This window comes from Furipterus horrens, unplaced genomic scaffold (assembly GCF_987537825.1).
Source record: "Furipterus horrens unplaced genomic scaffold, mFurHor1.1.pri manual_scaffold_9, whole genome shotgun sequence".
Taxonomy (NCBI): Eukaryota; Metazoa; Chordata; class Mammalia; order Chiroptera; family Furipteridae; genus Furipterus; species Furipterus horrens.
In genome coordinates, this window is record NW_028327179.1 from 4182361 (window position 1) to 4203194 (window position 20834).

Below are 20834 nucleotides of genomic sequence, written 5' to 3' on the forward strand. Positions count from 1 at the left end.
TGCAGTTACAGAACCCAGTAAAAGAGCCTTTGTCTACGCATTTCAAATTTCATTCTGGAAAAACACTTTTTTAAACTATTGCCATTTAAATGATATCTGGTCAGATGACATTTCCCAGAAATTATTCTTTATTTAAAAACAAAAACAAGACAAAAGCAATTGATTTTAATCGAAAATGTATTTTTTTCTTATAAAAGAGGTCCACATACTCACTGTGTCTACTCTACAGAATGTGTCCATTTGTTTACACCACGTGTCAATTCAAGTTCATCCGATCACGCGAAAGCTCGTGGCTAATATGTGCGATACAACACGGCAGGACGTATTGCTCAGTTCAACTACTCGTAGAGACGTAAAAAAAATACAGAAAAGTCCTTGTCCACTGTAACTGTAGTCCAGACGTAAGAGTTACATGGAAGTTCTAGAAAATGGAATTATTATATTTGGTTGCCACGGTACCTTGGACGCCAGTGAATTGAAATGCGGAATGTGTACAACTTCCATTGGTCGGGAGCATCACTGGTGAAGCTTGAACTTCCTTCCAGAAAGTAATATTTCTCTGCTTTATTTTCTCAAGCACAACTGCCGTCTTGAGCTTTCCTTTGAAGCAGATTTAGTTGTTCTTAAGATATATTTGCTGGCATACCTATAACAGTTGCTTTTACTTCCAGTGCTGCACTTTTTTCTTTGCCTGTTTCCCAGAGGTTGCTCAGGGGAGGGTGAAGGTCGCTGAACTTAAAGGTTGGCTTCTGTAAGGAATCCCTCACGTAGCTTTGTCCAGCGTCACAGTTCATTCTGTTAGAGAGCCAGCTGAAAAGACACATCACACCGATAATCCCCAGAAAGCCTGCGAGGCAGACCGCAGATGCTGTGACGTAACTCTTTTCATATTCTTTTGGATCAGGGTCCAGCCCTTTTGTGGTGACATTAACACACTGTTTTCTGTGTTTCTGATAGATGGTGGGGACATCGATACAAATGTTATACTCTGTTGACGGGTTCAGGCGAGTGAGATTATAGACTTTGACATCGGAAGGTATCCGAGCACTTTGGGCGGCATGGGAGTCGTCTGTCTTGACAAAGGCTGTCCACTTTACACTAGACTTGAGAATCTTAGAACTTGCCTTCCAAGACACCAGAACTGAATTGGCCTGAACATCTTTTATTTTAATATTCAAGGATCCGTTGTTCTCCTGGGGAAAAGAACCGTCCACTTTGATCATAACAGACTTTAAGTCAGCACCGACCAGATTAGTTGCAATGCAAGTGTATAATCCTGCGTCTGTCGGGGTTATGCCCCTGATGTCTAGCGTGCCTTCAGAATGGACGTAGAACTTGTCCGTGACGGTGTTAGGCAAGAGTCTCTGACCGGACGGTGTTACCCAGTAGATCTCGGGCTGAGGCTCTGCAGTAGCTCTACAGTGGAAGGAAACGTAGCTCCCAGCTTCTAGATCCAGGGCGGAAGGGAAGCTCTCAGGGGCTATGAGAGGGAGACAGATTTCCATCATTTCCCGGAAGTGCACCTGCCGGACGTTTTGGCCTTGGAATTCGGGTGGGTCCACGCAGCACAGCGACTCGGGCTCCATGAACCGGATGCTCGTTTTGTTCATGCTGATCCAGCGGATGACGCAGTCACACCTGATGGGATTGCTGTGTATGCTGACCTCCCTGAGGCTCGGCAGGGCCTCGACGGTCCCGCGGTGCAGGGTGCTGAGGGCGTTGCTGTTCAGCATGAGCGACTCCAGCTTGGGCAGTCTGAAAAACGCGTTGGGGTGGATGTAGGACAGCCTGGGGTTGTTCGTTGCTTCGATCTTTCTTAAGTCCGGCAAGTTATCCACCGCAAGGCTGTCGATGGAAATCAGCTCGGGCATGTTATTTATACCCAGCTCCTTCAGGTGCAGCATATTGCTGAAATCGCCCCTCTGTATTCTATTAATGGGGTTTTTATTGAGATCCAGAAATTTGAGGTTGGCAACTTTTTGAAGAGCAACGTGGGGCACTCTCGTCAGCCTGTTGTCATAAAAAGAGATGCTTTCTAAGTTTTCCAATCCAACCAAGGCGTTATCCGGTACTTCCGTGAGGTTTATACCAGCTATAACCAGGCTGCGGAGATTAATAAGCGGCTTAAAGTTCATGTCTTTGATTCTGATGATTGGATTCTCCCCAATCATCAAAATCTCCAGACTGGGGAGAGCGTCAAACCACTGACTGTCGATCATCTGCAATCGATTTGAATTGAGATGCAGCCGGAGAAGACTCTGTAGGCCGATGAAGGCTCCCGGCGAAATCGCAGAGAGCAAGTTGTGATTGATATAGAGTTCTTGTAGGTTGCTCAGGCCAGACAGACATTTGTCAGGCAGCTCCGTGAGTCTGTTTTCCTCCAGGTACACAGAGAGAAGCCGAGGCATCGTTTTTACGTTAATGTTGGTGACGGAAGATAAATTGTTCTGTGACAAGTCCAGGCCGGTAAGGTTCACTGGGAGGTCGAGGGAGTGTTCGATTCTGGCGATGCTGTTGGTCTGCAGGAGCAGAACCTGGGTGTCAGCAGGCAGCCTGGCTGGGACACTTAGAAGACCTAAGTCGTTGCAGTCCACCGTGGACGCGTCCATGTACACGGAGCGGGGCGTAAACCACGGCCTGGTCTCGCACGTGCACGCCTGTGGGCAATCCGCTCTCCTGCCCGCCGCGCGCACGAGCGCCGTGATCGCCAGGCCGAGCAGCAGGTGCACGCGGAGCGGCGCGCCCTTCATCTTCGCTCTCCTCGTCCGCGGCGGGGCGGGCCCCGGGGGATTGCACCGTCACTGCGGGGGGGACCCCGCGGGAGCCGCCGGCCGGGGGACAGCGCTGCGCGCGTCAGAGGGCGGACGCCACGGGGCCGCGGCGTGTGCCCGTCCGGAGCGGAGTGCCGGCCCCGCAGCTGCGCTGTCCGGAAACGCCGCGCATGTTGGAAAGCAGAGGGTCGCTGTCGCCTCTGCGGGAGGAGACCGGGGCGCGTTTTGAGGACGGGCAGGGGAAAGGGGGTCCCAGGAAACGGTGCAGTTCATTTATTCAGGAGCGTGACCGTCCAGTTCCCACGCTGGCTCAGTGCTTGCAGGGGTAGCAGCGTGGCGCTGACTGTGGCGAAAGAAAACATGGAAGAGAGAAGAATTAGTCCAAAGGAGAAAACACCGTAATTGACATTCATTCCCTAGTCATGCTGACCTCACGCGTGTTCTCAGAGCTGACAGTTAGTTCCGTCTGGGACTTCCGCTGGGGCGGTGCCTGGCCCAGACATTGCACAGGCTGAGAAATGGGGTCTTAAGAAGGCTGAGATCGCTTTAAATATAATGCCCACGCTGCCACAACATTTCTGTTATTTACACATTCTCCTTGTTCGTCCCTTGTAATTGTGCTTATTTATATTTGTCACCCTCTTTGACAATTAGTTAATGGGAAAAAGGGACCCCTTTCAGCGGTGGCGGCTTTCTCCCCCTCTGAGAGAGGCTAATGTATCGGGTTCTAAAGAAGCAATGCTGTCCAGTTACAACCAAGCGCATTAGCCCGCGGTCCCTGCGGCCCCCGGAGGGCAGCTGAGACGTGGACCAGAAGTCCCGGTGCTCAGATGGGCTCCCGGTGCTCATTCCTGCTCCCCTCCACAGTCTCCGCTGTAAAAAGCGACTCCGATTTTGCAGTAACTGGAAGACATGAAGTCTAACGTGCCATAGATGCACCTGCCTATTTTCATTCTTCAGTGCAACTCAGATGAATGTTTTACAGTTTTATTTTTCCCTGAAAATAACTTAGATTCCATTAGTCACTAACAGTGGAAAAAGGAACTTTACGACAGCAATAAAACAGACGCCTGAAATATTCCTTCTTTTAAATGGCTACCGATGTGTTTATCACGTAAAAATAAGCAATGCAAAACCAAGTTGCAGTTTTAACATGTGCGGCCTTTTAAAATGCCTCGCTAGCTTTGCGTACACACTCCACCAGGTGACGGAAGGGCGCTCCACGCTCACGTGGGCCAGGGAGGCAGGTCATTCGGGGCTCTGGGCTGTCCGCACAGACTATAAATCCCGTTTGGTCTTTCATCTCTGCCCAGCAGTGACCTCCCTGAAGGCATCACTGACTGACCCCAAGCTAAGGTGGGGGCTTCAGTGACAGAGAGAAATATACAGTAATTGGAGATGCTGTCTCTACGGACACATAGAAACTTCTTTATTTAAAAATAATCCCTTGTTTTGCAAAATTATAAAACATTTACAAGTCAAAGTCACACCTGATTTTCGTCTTATCCGTTAAGAGCTGGGGTTCTATCTAAAGTCAGGTCCTGAAGTTCCGATAAGTATTACGTTCTCTTGAATTAAAAGCATCTGCTTTTCTTTCTTCCTTCATCTGTTCGCTTATCTGCATTTTCTTCCCTGACCTTCCAGCTGTTACCTGTAATGTTTTTTTTTTTTTTCAAAAATGTTACTTTTCAATGACAGTTTGCAGTCAGCAGCATTTTGGGTTAGTTTCAGGCGTACAGCACAGCGTTAGATGACTGGATACTTTGTAAATTCCCCCCCCACCCCCCGATACCTCCAGGTCCCACCTGGCACTGAGCATTGTTATCACGGTGCTGTTGGCTATGCTTCTTGTGCTGTGCACTTGACATCCCCGCGACTATTCTGTAACTGCCAGCTGGTGCTTCTTCGTAACTTCTGAACGTCGGTTCTGAGTCCCTGAGGAAAGGATGTGGTGCAGCGCCTCCCTCCCTGCAGGTGCCCGAGAGACGCTGAGCCCACAGAGGCCTGCCCCCTGCGGGGCCTCCTCTTCCTCTGTCTGTGTGTCTCCCGCACGCAGCCCGCTCTCTGCTGGCAGGGCCGAGGGGAGCTCAGCGTCTCCTCTCTGCCTAGAACACCTTTGCTTTAAGGTGCCTCGCGCCTCAGTTCAGGCGTCACCTCTCTGGGGAGCCCTCTGCATGCCCCCCTGCCCCCCAGCTGTCGTCAGCTGCCCCCCACAGTGGTCTCTGCTCCGCCACAGAACGCGCTGGGGGCTCTCCCTCGCCGGGGCCCACCTGTCCGAGAGGGTGAGCCTGCCTGACCTCGCCTCCCGCCCTCTGGGCCTGGCAATGACCCCGTAGTAGATGCCCAAGGAAGGTTTTGAATGAACCAATACACGAATCACATTAATTCCTGGACGTGTATAGTCATCGTTCTCACAGAATTTCGGCGATGCAATCTGTTGCGTTCCCCAGTTCCAGTGTTGAGCGGCTTTAACTCGCATAAATGGACTACTGACACAGAGCGTGTCAGCTGTGTGACTGACTAATATAAAGGCACGTCAGACTTGACCTACATATGATATGTGTAGTTTACCCCTCAGCTCGTTCAGCCTCGCGTTAACGGGGACCTTCTGTGTCCCGGGCATTGGGCTGGTAGCCGGGGGACGAAACGCTGGCTTGCTCCCTCCCCTTCATTGGCGTTCAGCCTGCGGGGGACCCAGATAACCTTAGGGGGTTACAGTTCTGTGTCAGAGCAGATATGCCAGCACAGAGGAGGGGCCCCCGAGAAAAGCAAGAGAGAAATCTGCTGCCTCTTTGTTTCCAACATGGACAAAGAGCCCGGGCAAAGCCCTGTCAGCGTGTTCCCATGAATGGCTCCGGGGAGCCCTGGGAAGTCCTCACTCTGCCAGGGAACGGGCCTGTCCCCTTTGCCCGGCAGCTCAAAGCCACACCTGCACCCTCCTCTGCGTCACCAGCAGCATTAGCGATGTTAACGATGAGACGCGGCGGTGGGGTGGGGGCTGCTCACAGCGCCACCTTTTCTTCTGCAGTTATTCTTGGGCGCGTTTTCTGAAGTTTAGGTCTCGATCTAATGAGAACCTCTCTTCTGACCTCACGTCATCAGTTGCGTGGCCGTTATGCCAGAAACAACCACCTGGGAACCTGGTTTACCCTGGAAGCTGTTGGAAATCAGGAGTTCTTAGAGGGGTGCGCAAATCCCGATTTTATCTCCCCAGACCTGTGGGAAGAAACTGTCAGCACAGGGAGCTCCGTGGAGGGTGTGGCCATTGTGCCTGTCCTCGCTGGGATATTGATCCCCCTCCCCACCCCCACCCCCCCGTCTCTGAGCTGATTACACGGATTCACTAATGGACGGTTTGGCAGGGGCTGTTTGCGGCGAGGGAGGCGGGGCTCGTCCTTGTCATCGCATGCTTTATGGGTTCCAAAGCCCTTTCTTATTCGTTTTTTATTTTATATTAATAATGACCTTGTGAGAAGGGGTGGGGACGTACTTTCCCGGTTCTTAAGTGCAGGTATGGAGACCTGTGTGCCTGAGGTCACACAGCTAATAAATGACGCTGCAGGATTAGAACCCAGGCTTTGTCCCCAGGACTGTGGCTCCTTCTCGTAACCCACACTGCGCACACACGTGGGGAGGGGATGAAAGGCTTTTTAATAACCACAGCCAACAAGCGGTGTAGCGATTTTACTCTCAGCCGGGCTGGCATTCCCGTGGCTTCAGCTCTTCAAGTTTGGAAACTAGTTTTATCCACCCACTAACAGCGGCTCGTGGGAGTCACACCAACCAAACTCACAAGGCCCCAACCCAAATGCCAGCACAGCCCTGCAGGGAGAAACCTGGCAGTCAGGAGAGTACAGACACCTGACTCTGCTGGCCAGCGCTCTCGCCCTATTTTAAAATGTCCTGGGGAATACAAACTCTGCATTTGCAGCTGGCTCTTGACTCTTGAATCTGAGGCAGGGAGGTCAGATTAGAGTTCTCAGCCATGATGGTCATCAGAAGTGAGCGCCTGCTGAAGTGAAGGGTGCGCTGTCACAGGGACTGGGACTCTTGAGCCTCAGGCTCCTTAGCCTGACCTTGGACCCTGGCCCCTGTGCTGGGGAGCTGTTCCTGGGTTCACTCATGGTCACCCACATGTGTGTCATAGTCATATGTTTACATGCCTTTTTCCCTGGTGGACACAAGGTTATTGGACATGAGGTTATTTGGTTTTTATGTCAATAGACACGCAGACATTAGATTATGCGTCCCTTTTGAGGTGCTGAGATTTTTATTATAAGGGGCTAATATAGTAGTCCCTTTTATTATTATTTTGTTATTAGTGAGACTGACTTTTGATTTGGTTGTGAGCACATCTGCATGGTTGATGAGCGCCCATTCAGTAAACGTGCGCTCCGCGGTGCCACACAGATGCGTCCGGCCGTGGTTTCTGCTGGATGGGCTAGTGACTGAGAAAACTTTCTCCTTAAGTAACTGACAATAAAAAATTCAGGGAAAAGAGAAAAAGGTATACTCCCAGATATGTACAGAACATTTTTCTTATTGCCTGGTGGTTCAAAAGTAGAACTATCACAGTCGTACTGCAGGGTTCCCCCTGCAGACCTGCCACGTCCACTCTGCAGGCCCCGACTTGAAAACATAGCTGTTCTCAGGGAACAGCTTTTGGCTCCACCGCTGGGAGCACAGTTTCTGCTGTCGGCCGTTTAGGGACTTGGGCAAACTCCCAATTATAATGGTGGCATTGATTTCAGAGGACTGATTTCAGTTTGTCTTTATATATATATACATCTGTATAATTTTTAAATATAAAAATAATTATACCATTAAAAATTGATTGACCGGCTTCATCCCATTTTTACTTGTTGGCATTTCTAATGCCCTAGACCCTCCTAGTTTCCTCCTCCCTCTCTGCAAACTTCATCCGCCCACGCTGCCTTCTGAATACCTTGAAAAAATAACACACTCTTTGAAGAAAGCTTTCAAGCTTAGAAAACTTGAATTACATAATTATTTTATGTTTGTATAAGTTCCCGTACCCCAGCAATTTGTTGGGAGGTTTTCTTCTTCTAAAATAAGAGCAGGAAAATTGTACTTTGAAAAATCAATATTTCCTCTTGGGCTTTAGAGATTTTAGGGCCCCAGCTTGGGAAGCAGCTGTGGAGCCTGGCGTGGCGACTGGGACAGAGCCTTCACTGGACACTGTCCTTGGAGGGGTGGGTGAGTGGGCAGGTGAAAAGCAGATCACTGGCGGGTAAAATAGATTGCTTTTCCTTCTTAAAATATGATAAATAAACGCTATACAAGTAACTGTCACTAACACTAGATATGTTTTCATTAAGTGATGCCCTGTTTTGGGGTGATTATTCATATTCGTGGTCATAATCTTAGGTGCTAGGAGCCAACTCAAAACTAACTACTGTCCTTTCCAGGTTTTTTGTTTTTTTATGTAAAACTATTTCAGAAGGCATTTTTGTACCTTCTTTTAGTTTTAAAAACAGGATCTTTTGTATATTAAAGAAATATGAAATGTAATCAAATATTATTCAAGTTCAAAAGATGATGTTAATGAGATGTCACCAGGAAGAATGGCGACAACTCAGTGAAATGCATTATATCAAGATTCTTTTCAATGGTTTGAACTTGGACTCATACAAGCTCCAAGCCAGCCCTTCTTAGGTTGTTCACTTATCTTTCATTTATTCTGCCATTCAAACTCTCAATAACTATTTGCTGAGGACCTGTTGTATCAGTCACTGTGTTTTCATTTCTAACCTCTTCATACAACTTTTAAAAATTGAAAGAAAAAGAAATTACACAGTGGAATACGTGCTACACAGCAGAAAGAAAGAAGGAGCTCCTACCCTTTGCAACAGCACGGATGGAACTGGGGAGTATGATGCTGAGTGAAATGAGCCAGGAGGCAGAAGACAAATACCATATGATCTCACCTAACACAGGAACCTAGTGAACAAAACAAACAAATGAGCAAAATAGAACCAGAGGCATGGAAACAAGGAGCAGCCTGACAGTGACCAGGGGGGAGGGGGAGGGGAGAAGAGGGGGAAGAAGGGGCAGGGTCTAGTCGAGGGGAACGTGCATGAATGGCCCATGGACACGGGCAACAGGGTGGGGGCTGACTGTGGGGGAGGGGGTGGGCTGGGCTGAGGAGGGCAAAGGGGGAAAACTTGGGACAACTGTAAGAGAACAACAATAAAATATTTAACAAAAGATATTCTTCATTGGCCATGAACTTCAGCCTTTTTTGAGGGTTGATTCAGAAGACTTAAAAAAAATTAAAAGACATTTTTAGATGTGGAGTTTTCCTAAGACATATGGCCTTTCATGCCTCCTGAATTTTTTCAGTCTCTTTGACTTTCTTGTGGGCTCCCCCATGTAGATTTGCCCGAGGAAGAGTCAAAGCCTTGGATGTTTTCTTTGTTTTTACTCATACATGTGATATATGTAGAATTCTCCTCTGGCCAGCAGCCTGGAACTTGCAGTCTGGGCCATTAAAAGAAAGTGATGTTAAGAATTCTCATATCTGACAATATCTTTGATGCCTGTGAACGGTCATCATAACTTGAGATTTCTTTGAATATAGAAATCATTTCTGGATACGTGGAAACTTAGGACGAAGGATCTTTGTCCTGTAGCTCCGCTCGTTTTTCGTCATCGATTGAACAGCTACGTCCTGGCAGGCACCGTGGCAGACCCGGGAAAGCCGGCAGTTCACGAGATGAGCTCGCTACCCACCAAGGCCGTGGTTATTGGAGGAGGAAGCCGCGGGGTAGAAGGCAGTTCAAGAACCACGGGCGCCCTGCTCTGTGGCTGCTGAAAGGAGTTGTACTGAGTTCTGTGCACCCTTCAGCAGCAGCCTGAACGTACTGTGCTCTTCTACGACGCTTGGAAACATCAACAGCAGTGTTCTGGGGCCACGTGTGGGCGAGAAGAAGTAAGACCCACTGTCTCTCGAATGAAGTTGCGGGATGCGAAGGCTCACGAACAAAGCGTGGCTTCCTCCCTGTACCCCTTGTGTGTGCTGCAAAGACCACAGAGTCTGAAGAAGAGAGCGATGTGCTACTTGACTTAAATTCAGCAAATGGTGAGGAGAGAAAGTTGCCATGGCTACACTGAGGCCTAATTTTATTCTTCTACAGCAAATTGCGAGTTAAGTTCGTTTGTATGAAGAACTTAAAATTCTGTTCTCCTGTTACCTGACTTCATATTCCTTTATTAGAAGATTCAGTCTTTCTTCATTTCTAACTGAAGATTTCACATCCCAAAGGTATTCAGTTGTACTAAATGCATTCCTATAAAAAGCTATTTTCCCCCTTGGGAAATACTTATTTTCCAGTTTTTTAAAACTAATTGTTTGACTTTGTCAGCTTTCAGGAAGTGGTTATGGGTGCCTGCATAGACTAGTTTAATGAATGCTATCTTAAAATGTTCATCTGTTTATAAAAATTTGATAAAGGGGAAGAAAATTTGCTTTTTGTTATGAAACATGGGTCACGTCTACGAGATGATTTTGTAACTGTAGACAGGACACCGCGCCTTCCTGTGTATCAGGCTAATGAACATTAAACTTTGCAGTTTGGCTGTATGAATATTATGGTTTCTTCACATTCCGAGCTTAAATGATATCACTCTGTAAACATGAACGCTTTCAAAAAGGTGTCTAAAAAGCAGCTCTGGGGAAACTGACTTCTCTGAGTTTTACCTTCCTACTTAATTCATCCCAAGTTTCTCTTCAGTCCTCTAGTCCTATGTCATCGCCACGTTAGGATCAGTGAATGTTAGTCATTATGGGGCTTTCAAACGCTCTCAGATTAATCACCTGCCAGTTTTCATATTTCATTTTATGTTTCTGTCTACACAGTAGTAATGGAGAAGAGGGTTACTTCCCTCACCGCGTTAAGGCAGACTAACCACTGGATAAGTACATCATCATGATGGTTAAATGAAGCACACATGGGTTGTCAGTAACTATTAATACTGATCATGAACACTATATCCATCAAGATCTTTTGCTAGACTAAAAAGCATGTGGGCTTTTGATAATATTCCGGTTGGAGCCACCTGACTGAATTCGGTATAACATAAAATCCGCATCGTTTTGGTGGCATAGACGTTTTTAGCAGGAACGGGCATACCGATCCATTGGTTCTCAGCTTCCTTTCAGTTGTGAAGCTGGTCCGATGAAGTCTTACCTCCATTCGCAGTCAGTCAAACGTGGGAAAGAAGATGCTTTCTGTTGGCGCCAGGGAGTGTGGCGAGACAGCTGTCTGGAAGGACTGAGGTGGTGCCAGCCTGGTGCTCTTGCCAGAGCATCTGACCCTGAAGGGGCTCCAAGGGCCCCTTCCGACCCTTCCACCTGCGCCCCTGGCCTCTCAGACGTGAGGTCGAGGATGCTCTCTGAGGCCAGGGCACTCGGCTAAGCGGCTCATCCTGGAGGAGTGTTGACAATTCGGAGAAACCTTACGCATCCTCCCTGACGTGAATCTCCCCGCCCTCCTCTAAGTTGCTAGATGGGCCACGGCTGGATCTAGTTCCCTTGGCCTTGACCGAATGCACCTTGGCCTCTCTCCTTCCAGCGTGTGGGACGGGAGCAGACAGCCTGCGTGGGGAAGCCCTAGCTGCACATAGGGACAGGCAGGGAAGAGGGAAATGCTGCGGGGGGGAGGGGCAGGGGGTGGCAGGAGCGGTGAATAATACGCCAGCGACACACACCCCGTGTGCCCGGGCCTCCTGCCTGCAGGGGTTCTCAAGGGTAGTCCTCACGCCAGCCCTGTTGGTAGGCACTGCTGTTATCCTTACTTTTCTTAGGAAGCCCCGGAGGGTGACCTGCCAGCTCTTTGTTCCTCCCATGTGTGCTCAGATCCCTTCGTTATGCCTCTAAGACGCCCAGGCTTCACCAACGTTAAGTTGGTTAAACAAGGTGGCCATTACACCGGGGTGGCTTTTCGGTCACAGGCAAACCCAGCCCAAACCTGTGGGTGACGCAAGGGGCCAAAGGGGAAACTGCAGGCCCGCTGACCCACTGATCCCCCGTCCTCTGCTCCTGCCCTTCCTCTCCCAAAGCCCCCGGAGCCGAGCTGCTGTCTCAGGGCGCCGCCCTATTCAGACCCGTTTTTGCCCAAACCAGTGCTTAAAGATGTGCCATCGCCCAGTCTGCTGGCCGGCACCCAGCGCCCGCCGCCTCGCCAGTGCGTTTAGTCAGGCAGCCTTGCGCCTCCAGCGTTCTTTTCAGAAAGGCCCTTCCTCCGACGGGAAGGGTCCCACAGCTTCTAGGGCTGGCCTCGCCTCTCCCTCTCCGATCGGAGAGCTTTACTTAGACGACACCGAGGAGGCCGCTGAGTGACGATGAGGAGAACCAAGGAAAGAAGGCCTGTTTCACTGAGATGCAGCCACGTCATATTGCTCTCAGCCTGAGATTCCCGCAGCCCCTGGGGTTTGGGCAAAATTGTCACTGCCTTTTCCAAATTGATTGTTAAGGTTCTAGAATCCCATAGAGACGTGTTATAGCATCACCAATACAAAGAAGTGTATTTATCAGAGCAAAGTCGTTTTTGTTATCATACCGTGTTTATGCACTAAAACGCATGTCATGTTAGACCCATGCATTCAATGGACACTATCTCTGAGAATGATTTCCTTAGATTCTGTTACTTTCAGATTCTCAAATCAGATATTATGAGATCCTCACACTGGCTAAGTGCCTCTCCTATCATGATGATGGGAAGACTGTGGGTACAAAGAAATGAAGAGGGAAGACTTGGTATTGTTTTGTGTCCTGGTCATGTCCAGGCTCTTACACTTGAACGCAGAGAACATCCGTGAAGAGCCTCAGCGAGTCACGGACTATTTCCATCCCTCAGGAAACTAAGCCCAGAGGACTCCCTCCAGCGACAATGCAGCGAGTCCCTGCTATGAATTTCTTTTGGAGCAACTGCGAATAACTTAAATAGCAGAAGTCTTTTTTTCTCCTGGCTCTTAAAATAGGATTTGGACAGATTTTGAAGGAGGCTTGGACTCTTTATCATTTTCAGATTTGAGTCTGGTGCTGTGTTAGGGAGAGCCTCAGGGATAAAATAAAATAGGATCAGAAATGTTTCTTTAAAAATTAATTTCCATGTGGTGCCCCAAAACATCAGCTTTGTGGAAGATAGGCAGTTAGAGTAGAGCCACATTCAGGAAGGGTAATTTGCAGGGCAGACATTCCTCTTTCTAGTCCTCTCTTGGAGAGTGGGGAGTGAAATCCGGCTGTGGAGTGTTTCATGCTGATATCGGTGTTTCTGTACACTGATCAGTTACCAGCTTGTTGTCAGGGTCACTTCTCATTATGAAAAGAAATTCTGATTTGTTTTTATTTTTAATGATCAATTTTGCTCAGCTGAACACTTCATTAATAACATTATCTGTGGAGATGATTTTGTACATGATCAGCAAAACAAACGGCGTGTCTCGGCCAGAACCCCTCCCTTTACGCTAGTATGTGTTCCAGGAGAATCCCTCCATGTCTCGGGGAACTCTGATTTATTATAATGCAGCGAAACAGTATTTCACCCAGTGCTGTGGGAGAGCCCGTGCGTTTTGAGTGCCTGCTTTGCTTTTTTCACATTGTTTTTACCATTTCCTTGTTATTTAGCATTTATGTGGTGCCAAGTCTAGGCATCTGCGGGGAAAAGCACTCACTTATGCATTATTCTTAATGTTCACTCATCTTAGATTGCAGTATCATCATCTTCTTTTCCAACTGGGAAAATCACAGAAAGCTTGCTCCATGTTGGAAGGACCTACAGGTCTGTCTTTGCGGAATGAACCGCACTTCAGCCACAGGGAATTGTGAAAAACGGACCCGGGAGTTGGGAAGGACCTGTGCCCCGTAGTGATGTCCATTCTAAAACGAGCGGTCCCTTCCGGCGCGGTGACGATCTGCTTTGTGAAATATCCTCCAATAAGGAGACTTGGAACTGCCTCATTGAACTTCCTTGTACAAATGTTGGGCAGTGCGACCCGCGATGTCCGGAGGTTTTCAGGGTTTATCATGTTTATTCGCATTTTACGTGTGTGAAAAACCGAGGCGTGTGGGTAGGGGTGTTTATTTCACTAGGATCAGAGCCGGGAGACGGTTTTTGGTTTTTTCCTTGTATGTCCTGGACAATTTATATCTGTTTTATAAGAAGAATTATTCTCTTGGAGAAATGTGAGCATGTGATGATCAGAAAATTCTCCATGTGATTGACTGCATTGAGGACCTAACATTTCCCACTTTGTTCTAGTTTTCATTTCTCTTGGTCGATGTTCTGGGTAATTGATTTAGTAACCCCTCAAGTTATATTTTAAAGCAATCACATGGTGACGAAGAAGAGTCTTCCTAAATATGCTTCCCCTGTCCTTGAAACTTCTGATTCCTAAGAGCTCACTCTTATCGCCCAGCTCTGGTTTACTTGGGAGTGAGTGCAGCAGACTGACTTGTAAGTGATACTGTCCTTTTATCTCCGAAAGCATCTGCAGCTATATTTGGTGACTTTCCTCAGCAGACTGCCCGCTTGAGTGTCAGGAGGAATGCTTGAGTGGTGCCTTTCAGCCCCCCTGCGTTTCCCAGGAAAGCATGTGGGGTGATCACCCAGATAATCCAAGCAATTTTTAAATCATTTTCTTCTTCATTGGAAGACAGCCAAGTATCCTAACCCAAGTCTTTGAAGTCCCCATTCTTTGAGTCACCTAAAGACTGTGCACCCCGCTGGTGTAGTTAAAAGAAAAGAAACGAACAGTGATTCCAGCTAGAGTTGATTCTGGGCCCACGTCTGTGGCTCTGTGCGGTCTGACCGGCAAGCACCGCTCTCTCTCGGGCCTTATACGTGGCAGGACGTGACAGGCATAGCTACCAAAAAAGAAAAAAAAAAAAACCCAAAAGTTTGTTCTATGTTGGTTGCCACAGGTAAATGCTTTTATGCCAATCTCAGGAGGGATGGGTTTTGTAGAAGAGATTTGCTGTAAAAACGTAGCCACAAAAGCTCTCCCCGTGCTGCCTCCTGATTGGCTGAGCTTGGCGGAACAGAAGGTCATGGGTTTATGAAGAAGGTAAGGGAGCCTGTGGACGGGAGTCCACAGACATGCTCTAGACAGCAGACGAAGCATATCTGCACTTCTGCGTGCTCACAGGAAACTCATATTTACATGTCAGAGAACATTCTTCCGATGAGAACCCGGAGTTGATGGTCTCCGGGTAGTTCTGTTTCTGTTCTGCGGATAATAAAATGTTGATTTTCATGCTGTTGAACAGGGCAGCATGAATATCAATGTTCTATATTTTTACTGAGCTTTGTGAGAATAAAACATGTTTTGAAAAGAATTGAAATAATGAGCTCCTAGAGTCAAAGAATGAATGAATAACCTGTAGCACCGTGTGCCGTGTGCCCACCACGTGGAGGCTGGGGTGCGGCCGTGGTCTGGATCGTCCGCTTCGCCAGCGCGGAACTGTTCACCCATTTCTATTTGGAAAGTGTGCAGATTTCCCTCTTGGTTTCCCCTTATACTCCTGACCATCTGCCTAAAACAGCAGCGCCATGTTTGCTTCCAGGGACTGTTAGAAAGATTTTTAAATAGAACAACAAAAACTCCACAACAAAACTTGAAAATACCTTCCTGCATTATGGTTTTGAGTTTCCGAAGTCATCATCTCAGCAGGGCACGGAGGGAGCTTTCCTGTCTGTGAGCACGGCTGTGTGTTGTTCTGTTGGAAGAAACTCATTGCTGGACAGGTCCTGGCTCTTCTCCCAGCACCGTGGTGACAAGTGACAGACGCGACCTGACAAGGTGGCACTTTGAAGAAGTCTCAATGGGCAGACACGTTAGCTCCTGACACACCGAAGGTCACTGGTGCTTTATTAGCCATTTCATGTGTAGAAACAGAAGGTTCTTGATGCACGTTAGAGCTTTGCGTCTCCTTCTCCCCATCACCGAACTTAGAGCGACTTAACTCGACGGGCGCGTGGCAGCTCTTTACGTCGGGCAGACAGTCATGTGTGATGTGGCTGAGAGCCCCTTGCAATCACCTAAGATTATTACCAACCCGAGGAGACAGCTTGTTCACATTCTACTTGCTCAGAATGGGCTTTGTGACGACTCCCACTTAAATAAGTTTCCAGTGGTATCTGACCCCTATCCCACTGAACGACTACGCTACATCTGGTTAATGAACAGTCTGGGGAATGTGAGAGTCCCCAAAACAGTGGCATGAAAAGGAACTATTCCTGCTTTTAAGTGAGGAAGAGAAGGGACCAAAGTTAAAAGAGGAAGTAAAAAAAAAAAAAAGACAAATTAGCCATTTTCTTGAAATGGAAAATAGTATAATTTCTGATGCCTACCAAACAGTAATTTTGTGTTAATGGGCAGGGTAGGCCCTCGCTAATGTTGCTTCTCCTTCTTTTTTGGAAATGCCATTTTATTTCTGTGGCAAGATGTAACATGGGACTTTAATAATACATTGCATTTGAGACCAACAAAAAAATTCAGCCGATAACTATATCCTAGCTATTACTAAGTGCAAATTAATATGGAATGTCGAAGCCCAACCATTGTAAACATGCCAGTGTGTCATCTCTATGCACAAAGGTCACTCAGGGTGTCCCTCAGTGATCCTTGCTACAGTTTTCTCACTGCTTCCTGTCCGCAATAGTAGGCAGTCCCCTGGCCGGCGAGGCTGGAGGCCAGATCCTCCTGAACACCCATCACAGTGACCGAATGGAAGGCGGTCATCAGGGCAACTACCTGTGAGGTCCGGACGGAAGCATCTCTGCCTGTAGGGGACAGGGTGTGTCCTAATTAATTTAGGGCATAAAAACACCCTCATTAAACAGAAATTCATATACACCCTGGTAAGGAAGACATGGATGCAAACCAAAACTACCGGCCGGTAGTCAAGATTGGGCAGATATTGTTGGCACCAAGTTTCAGCAGAAGGACCCAGAAAGCATGCCGAGCGTGTGAAATGAGCAAAATTTCCTTAAAAATTAAACTCTATATAATAGGTTCCATATCATATGTACTGAATACCGGGTTCTGTAACAGTATCAGCAGAATTGGAAGTATTTAGTACGACTCAGAGCTTTGAATGGATGTCTCGCAAATGCATCTTCGGGAGTTCATCACCCAACAGAATTATCGTTCACTCTATCTGAGGTAACAACTCCATGGCCTTGACCTTTAATCAGAGCATGAAGCACATTTACGGAATCTCACACTTGCTATTATGATTTCAGGACTGCCCCAGTGAAAGCCTGAGGTTTGAGCACTTCCTCCAGACAGACACCTACAGAAACACATATAGAACCCTGTTATGTAGGCACAGAGTCGTGTTAGGCATCCCTTCATGTTGGTTGCCTTTCCTTGAGCAGGCTTATTTTGGATTTCTAATAAACAGAAGTGGCTTTAAAGCTGGTATACAAAAAAACTAACTGAGCATTTTTTATGTGGGGACCTGAAATGTGGAAACTCTCCGTGTTCCCCTGTGACTGATGAGTTGAATGTAAACTATTTGTAACAGAAAGTTGAAAGGAAGCTTCTACATGTTGTAGGGCTGGTATCATAACATAGGACTATTTAACATGCCTACATAATTAGAACTTTTACAAAGACACTTTCCTTATTCTGGGTCCAAGAAGAAAAGAAGGAAGATATGGGGGGGGGGGGTAGCAGGGAGGGAGAAAGAAAGAAGGGAGAGAGAGGAGGAATCTCTGAATCTCCATTACCTTTCTTTTTCACTTTCTAGTGGGAGAAACTCTAAGTATTGTCTATTTATGAGCATCTGCAAGTCACATTGGAGCTTATCTGTGTCTTCTCGGGTTTAATAGAAACTTTGATTGTTTTCCAGGGTTTCCATCCAGAGTAATTGTTTCTGCATTTTAATATAGTAAGAAGTGGATTGAATAAATGCATAACATATTAGAACTGCTATTAAGCAAATGATTCTATGTGGGACTATTGAAGGAACGCCTTCCTTTTTCCTTCTGAGAGAAACACGAATTTCTCCAATTATTTTAAAATTGATTGTTCTCTGTTGTTGCCCAAGGAAAAGTGGAAACAATGTATTTGGGTGCTCGTTCCTTTTCTTCAGTGTGATTAACCAGGGGAGCAGGAGACGAACACAGCAGCCAGTCAGATGCGTTTTTCTCGCAGCCCTGTAAGGCCCCCCGAGACTTCCACCGTGTCCCGTATGGCCCTTCCATTGTACGTCCCTAGGACCCGTCAGCAGCCCTCCTGCCGCCATCCTTTCCCCGCCCGGGGCCCTGCCTCACTGCTGGGAGCCCTTCGCTCACGCCTGGGTAGCCAGCACCGCAGAAGGGGGGTGCTTATGGCCACGGTGGTGGTGAGGATGGGTCTGTTTGTTTCTTAAGGGGACCGTTTTCCTTCCAGAGCTTTCCACCAGTCAGGGAGCTTCCAGGGAGCCCAGGCTTCTGTTGCATCAAAGGGCTGGTAACTGGGCTCTTTCAGACCGGCACCTGCAGAGTTTACGGCGTTCTCAGCCTCGCCACTGAGTAAGGAGAACGGTGACTCAAGCTTATATTGTTCCATTTTCGGGGCCTTCAATGTCCTACATGCTCGCCTCCACCCTTTGAAGCCCCAGTTGGGAAGTACACCGGTAATCGATGAGTGTTCTTCCCATTCTGTTCAGCACGGAGATACTCCTTTGGTTGCTGTCTGGTGCACAGATATGGGTGACAAGGTGTGGTTCTCAGGTCCTACACAGCATCCTTGTGGACAGATCATGTCAGGTGTTACTGCGAGAGTAAGAATGCGCTTCCAGGAAAAGAGCCATCTCCTGTTTGCACGTGGCTCCCGTTCCCAGCCCAGGAACATGAGCTTGCCCTGGCTGATGCGCTGAGGCTGAGCACTCGTGTATTCCTGGGGGTATCACGCAGGGGGTGACACATATATCAGAGGAGTTACACTGGCCGAAAGAGCTGCCAGTGATAAAAGTAGGGGTGCTCCCAAAGACAACAGCCCTGTCACGTTCGTATGACTGGGGCCCTCTGTATCCGTCTCTTACATTTCTACGGATTTCTCCTTCCATTTGCATACATCGGTAGTCTACGCAATAAAAATGCCAATGGCAGAAAGCAAGCCCCTTTTTAAAGCCCTGAACAAAGTACTTACTGCCAGGAGATTTGTCCTCTTGGGGTGGGAGGACTGGTAAGAATACCTGCGGTACTGGTGCCATAGAAGGGACTTCGAGGGTTTTTCCCTGGTCTCTCCCAGCAGCTAAATAGCACGTGGCAGTTGCCACCGCAACCCATTTTTGTGATGTGCGGACTCAGGGTGCGACCAGATGTGAACTGTCAGTCAATTTCCGTTGTCACGGGAGATGGTGACATATGCGGTCCCATTTGGCCAATCCCTGTGCTTTCGTGGTGTTTGGTTCTCGTCCGCTCCTTCCCACGCGCTGTCTGCATCACTGCGTTGTTCTCTGGCTGCCTTGTTTGGGTTTCACACAGGACGTTAACCGGAGTAACTCGATGTCACATTCACGGAGAGCTGTTGCAAAATGAAGGGTATTTGGCATCTGTTTTGTCATGTGGACACATGGAGTCTTTGGTTTATCTCCTGGAGAAGAACCAAGTGCATTTTTAAAGGGCACTTTAAAAGTTTTGGCAGTTTATTATTTCTTTGAAAAGACACCCTTTCAGTCTATGGAACCGAGTCCGTTTTTGTCCCCCGGATCCCTTCGCTGGGAGAACAGAGGGCGCTGTGCCCTGGGGGCGTCTAGAAGTCCAGGGTCTGGATTCTGTTCCCTGAGCGCCGGCAAGGGGACCCCCATTGTGAATGCCACTCACTGGGGACAGTGTTGCACCTGCAAGTCCCCTCTCTCTTCTGTGTTCTCCTCCGGTAAGACCTCCTATTCCCTCCGCTCGCTCTTCTTCTCTGCGGCAGCTCCCAGGAGTCACGGCCCTCTCACCCCCGAGAAGTGCGCCCCTGCATCCAGGGGAGGGAGAACCGGGGCGTCTGTGCGCGTCTGCTCTGGTCTGTGTATTAGGACACGGTACTGACACTTCCCTGCGGCCCGGCATGTCCTCCCCACTTTCCATCCCAGCTAACAACCATCCCTTCCCCTCCCTTTAAAAATAGTCCTCTGACATTTGTTCCAAATATCCAAACCCCAAAAAGACGAGGGAGGGAATAATGATGGCACTTTTCTGTTACTAGCGCCGTCTGGAAGCCCCGCTGGCTACCACGCCGCGTGCCTGCGTGTCTCATGTCCCTCCTCCCTTCTGAAGGGGTGTCAGCACCCAGCAGTAGGGGTGAGGGTGCTGCTCACTCACCAGACCGCGCACAGGCACTCACGGGCCACAAACTCGGACAGGAGCGGCGGGAGGGGGCACCTTTCTAGAACAAACAGTGGCATCTGCTCAGTCGGAGGCAGATGACAAACAAGCTGTGTCCCTCTCTAGGAACATTCTGGAACGACACATTTATGGGAAAGCAGGGCCCAGGGAGGGGAGAATGAAAACTGTGTGACTGCTCTTTCTCCTCTCCCTGGGGTTTATCATTTCAAATTATGCAGAAGTAGCTCACGCTGTGAGGAGCGGGATGCGTATGTTCCTGCGCGGAGGGAGCCACTCAAATGGCGTTTGATTCCAGTTCCCGGAGATGGCTGTAGACTTTAACTTGCACATTGTTTTTTCTGGTTGCTTCCATGAAAACAACTCTTAAAGTGCACCACAGTATTTATTTGTCTTCGAAGTTTATGGCAAGGCCCAGAAGGGAAATTATTGGAAGCCGGACACCAATAAGTGTGGCTAGACTTAACAGTTCTTAATAGTTTATAAACGTTTCAGTTAACAGTTGACAAATGTTTTAAAAAGCCCAGTACGTGAGTGGGAACGTGGATGTGCAGGTACTTGTCTTAGGTTGGCATCGGACCAGAGGCAGCTGGAGACACCCGTGTGCTGACTGTAAATCTACACACATGCGAACACCCCTCTTTTGAGATGACGGAGGAGGACAGTTGTCATTTCTTGAGATATGGTTGCATTTGGGGGGAAACAAAAGCTTCCAGAG

The 20834-nt window shown here is 48.2% G+C and overlaps 2 protein-coding genes across 3 annotated transcripts in view; one reads left to right on the forward strand and one right to left on the reverse strand.

Annotated features, from left to right (window-relative positions):
• The window catches only part of IMMP2L (inner mitochondrial membrane peptidase subunit 2), a 578935-nt gene that overhangs the window by 254730 nt on the left and 303371 nt on the right, over window positions 1-20834 (forward strand). The gene's annotated exons all lie outside the window — the stretch shown is intronic.
• LRRN3 (leucine rich repeat neuronal 3) overlaps window positions 160-20834 on the reverse strand; it is a 31877-nt gene continuing 11202 nt past the window's right edge. Inside the window, exon 2 of the mRNA XM_090287780.1 lies at window positions 160-3114. Within this exon, the coding sequence (XP_090143906.1) occupies window positions 624-2750 (2127 nt within the window). The 5' untranslated portion in view covers window positions 2751-3114 and the 3' untranslated portion in view covers window positions 160-623. The remainder of the gene's footprint in view (window positions 3115-20834) is intronic.